Source organism: Wasmannia auropunctata, unplaced genomic scaffold, assembly GCF_000956235.1.
Source record: "Wasmannia auropunctata unplaced genomic scaffold, wasmannia.A_1.0 LD334816.1, whole genome shotgun sequence".
Lineage (NCBI taxonomy): Eukaryota > Metazoa > Arthropoda > Insecta > Hymenoptera > Formicidae > Wasmannia > Wasmannia auropunctata.
The window spans coordinates 12,377-16,373 of NW_012028074.1; the positions used below are offsets into that span (position 1 = coordinate 12,377).

The 3,997-nt window shown below is 26.7% G+C and overlaps 1 protein-coding gene across 1 annotated transcript; it reads left to right on the top strand.

Moving 5' to 3' along the window:
• Nucleotides 1-6: 6 nt before the first annotated feature.
• LOC105458003 (probable cytochrome P450 6a14) lies at nt 7-3,538 on the top strand. Its single transcript, XM_011703017.1, has 4 exons — nt 7-299; nt 592-822; nt 1,960-2,211; nt 3,250-3,538. The coding sequence occupies exons 1-4, from the start codon at nt 44-46 to the stop codon at nt 3,411-3,413; spliced, it is 903 nt and encodes a 300-aa protein (XP_011701319.1). The 5' UTR covers nt 7-43; the 3' UTR covers nt 3,414-3,538.
• The last annotated feature ends 459 nt before the right edge of the window (nt 3,539-3,997 follow it).

A 3,997-nucleotide genomic window follows, 5' to 3' on the forward strand; every position in this document is an offset into this window, starting at 1 on the left:
TATTAAATCTAACTGCATTAAGGATCCAAATAACGAGTATCGTATGAAGGGGAAAAAAATTTTTGAATTGAATCCAATTTGGACCGCCCTGTTTGCGTTTGTGCCACAAATTACGGATTTCTTTTCTATCCCTTTCACCGATCGAGATGTCACCAGTTTTTATATGAATATGTTCCGAGAAAATGTAGAATACAGACAAAGTCATAATATCGTCAGACAAGATTTTATGAATCTACTCATTCAACTCATGGAAAGGGGCTATGTTGAACCTGACGATGACAAGACTACCCATATATCATGTTAATATATACATATTTATTTTCATCAATAGGTTCTCTATGTTCTTGAAAATGCACACATATTTTCTCACGTTACACTTTTGCAAATCAAATAATTAATTTTTTTAATGTGTATGTTATGTATTATACATGTATACATATTAAGGCGTTTTAATTATATATATATAGGTATATATATATATATATATATATATATATATATATATACATAAATGCAATTAAAACTTCTTAATATGTTTCTCTCTCTACATGTGATTATTAATTAAAATTATATTCTATTATTTACTCACAGCAACCGTAAGCAAACTTACTATGGCAGAAGCTGCTGCACAAAGTTTTCTCTTTTTCATAGCTGGATTTGAAACAAGCGCGACGACAGCCACGTTCGCTCTATATGAATTAGCTCAACATCATGATATACAAAAAAAAATTCACAAAGAAATCGATGAAATATTAGCAAAATATGATGATTTGACCTACGATGCTGTGAATGAAATGACATATCTTCATAAAGTAATAAATGGCAAGTATACTATCGCATATTGTTTCTGGTTATTCGATGACGCAATTTTCAACAAAAAAAATAAAGATTTTATTTTTGATATACGATATTTATTATTTATGATATTATTTATGATAATACTTAATATATATTATTCATGGTAATATCTTGTTATTTATAAAAATATTTTCTTTTCGGCAATGTGAAATTTCCAACCTAGATTCACGATATAAATTTCTAAAGTCCAGCAGACTTTTTTATTGTTTCTCGAATATGAAGAAATCTAAACATGTATACGTACTTGCAAAACATTTACCAACAAGTTTTTACCATAGTAAAAGTCAGACTGTGAGTATTTTACTTATTTTTTTACAGATTTAAAGAGTTTCAAAATAACTTGAAATTGCTTAAAGATTTATAATTTTTGTATGAATAAATAAAATAATTTTTTTAGGCTACACTATTCTTGATACGTTTTGGAAAAGAATAGTATGTTATTTTAAAAAGTTGAATTATTTGAGCAACTAAAAATAAAAATTTTGATGAATATATATAATATATAATAAAATTTAAGCTTTTTTATTTTAGAGAAAAAACCAAATCTGAATAATTGTGAAATTTTGTTTATTTTTAACGAGTGCAAAAATACAAATAATAAATATATGTCACCGTCTATATAAAAGTATGTGTGCTTTAAGAAAAATTTTATATTACATATTGAAAATAATATGTAACACAAAAAACTTATTTTAAAGCAAAATACATATTTATGGAAATTTGCGTTAAAACGTGTAAAACACAAAAAAATTCAAATATTACTTTGCTGAAAATACTAAAGCGGTGTGCAGTTTGCATTACTGAGGCACGACTTCTATATTCATTGAAATATAAACAACTGCATACTGGCGTCCTTGTACGCATACAATCTCAACATCATTAAGTTTTTTAGCGCCGGACACCAAATCTCATCATTTATTTCTTCATCTCTATTCATCATCTCATCATTTATTTTTTCATTTCTATTCATTTGTTTTTTTAATTTATAATAAATAAATCGACCGTTTCTTGAAAGATCCAGTTTACCGGCGGAAAGTTAAATAAATTGCTTCTATTTTGGAATAGATATATCTTTATATGTTCTTTTTTTACATATTGCAGAAACTATGAGGAAATATCCCCCTGTTATACTACTGAATCGCATCTGTACCAAGGATATAGATCTACCGACAACGGACATTCACCTGCCAAAGAGGACTTTAATCAATATACCGTTGCTTGAACTGCATCGAGATCCCTCAATATATCCGGACCCAGATAAATTTGATCCTGAACGATTCAACGCAGACAAAATAGCAGAAAGGCATTCTTATGCTTATTTACCATTCGGGGAAGGCCCCCGAAGTTGTATTGGTAAGGATATGAATTCTGCAGTCATTAATAAATTTTATTTATATATATAAGTGTCTCAAGAGGATTTAACGAACAAATTGCGTGAGCGTATTCTAGTGAAAATAAGAAAAAAATGTTTTATAAAGTTTACCTATAAAAATGTTTTTATAAGTACATACAATGAAAGTGATACTGAATCGTATAAACATAATGCATAAAAAGTGTACACACGAAATAATCATGTTTTATTTTTTTGTACACGAAATGTACATTTCCATATTCTGTGCCACGGAAAATCCATTTTTGTTTACTTCTTGTTCTGTTTCAATATTTATTTGTAACTTTATAAAGCAATTATAGTCACATTTTGTATATCATATTTTCTTCTTATTTTCACTTATAGAATATGCTTTCGTAATTTGATCCTAAGACACTTTATCAAACTATTATTAATGAACTATTTTTATTATTAATTGTCACTTTTTATTGTCATTTTTATTGCCTACTTCTTATAATTACTTTTAAATTAACAACGACAGCTGTTTTATTTATACATTTAAAAACCTTTTTTAATTATACATACTTAAAAAATGTGTTTTGTTTATAGCAGTAAATACATACTACATTTGTTAATTAAATAATAATAATAATAAAATAACAGTAATAATAAAAATTAAAAAATATTTTTTTAAATACTTCCTTTAATATTGTTTTAACAATAATTGTTTTTATTAATTACTATTATATATAAGTATAACAATTACATAAACGTTTTACTTAAAAATTTTGAGAAAAAGTATTTTATTTAACAAATTACTTTTAATTTAGAAGTGTTATTTTAAGTATCTTCTCTCTCTCTCTCTCTCTCTCTCTCTCTCTCGCTCTCTCCAAAATATTTAATTAATAACTTGTTAAATTTTAATAATATAATTTTTTTTATACAAGAAAATGTTTTTTAGATTGCATTTAAGTAAAACCATCTAAAGCTTAATTAGAATAAGATACTATGTATAAAGATGTTTTGCAAGTATCTCATGCATTAAAATCATTAATTTTTAGGTACGCGATTTGGCTTAATGCAAGTAAAAATTGGACTCGTGAATTTTTTGTTGAAATACAATTTCAAACTCCACTCCCGGACTCAGGTCCCGTCTATTTTCGATGAAAGATTTCCTACTCTTTCGGCAAAGGGCGGTATACACTTTATTATAGAGCCACGATAAAATAATCGCGATAAAATAATTCTTATGTGAATTAAAAATATTTATACTCTTGACCTACTCTAAATACATACGTTATATATGCTGTTAAATATTACTATTAACGTAATAAAATATTTTTCCATTAAGCAATTTTTAAATTAGAAGACTTGTTACAGTACAATTAGCATTAGCATTATCCAATGTGTCCAAACAGTGGTTAAAATCTTAGGCTTGCACTGATTTCATTAATATTTAATTGATAAGATGTATATAAAATGTGGGCACTCCAAGTTTTTGCTTCACTAAGATCCTATTGGTCACTTTGGTCACTTTTGTTTGATAAATCTTGAAATTATTTGGATAGACAATGGAATGAAACTTTTGCTGAATATATCTGTGGATAGCTTAAACGGTTTATAAAAAAAATATTTTTGTTTCTATGTCTAATCAAATACTTGGCAACTTGTATGATCTTATATTTGTTTTTGGACAACTTTTATTTTACGTTAAAATATGAGGGCAAGTCAATAAGTTCTTAGAAAATCTGTCAGAGAGCACTCGCAGTGTCATGTCACATTACTTCTTGACAAGTAGCATCTTTCAGC

Bases quoted from the DNA above. Each gene is read 5' to 3' on its own strand.
- LOC105458003 (XM_011703017.1), top strand. From the start codon at position 44: ATGAAGGGGAAAAAAATTTTTGAATTGAATCCAATTTGGACCGCCCTG. The intron at 300-591 runs GTTAATATATAC...ATTTACTCACAG, and splicing joins CAAGACTACCCATATATCAT to CAACCGTAAGCAAACTTACT. The intron at 2,212-3,249 runs GTAAGGATATGA...ATTAATTTTTAG, and splicing joins AGGCCCCCGAAGTTGTATTG to GTACGCGATTTGGCTTAATG.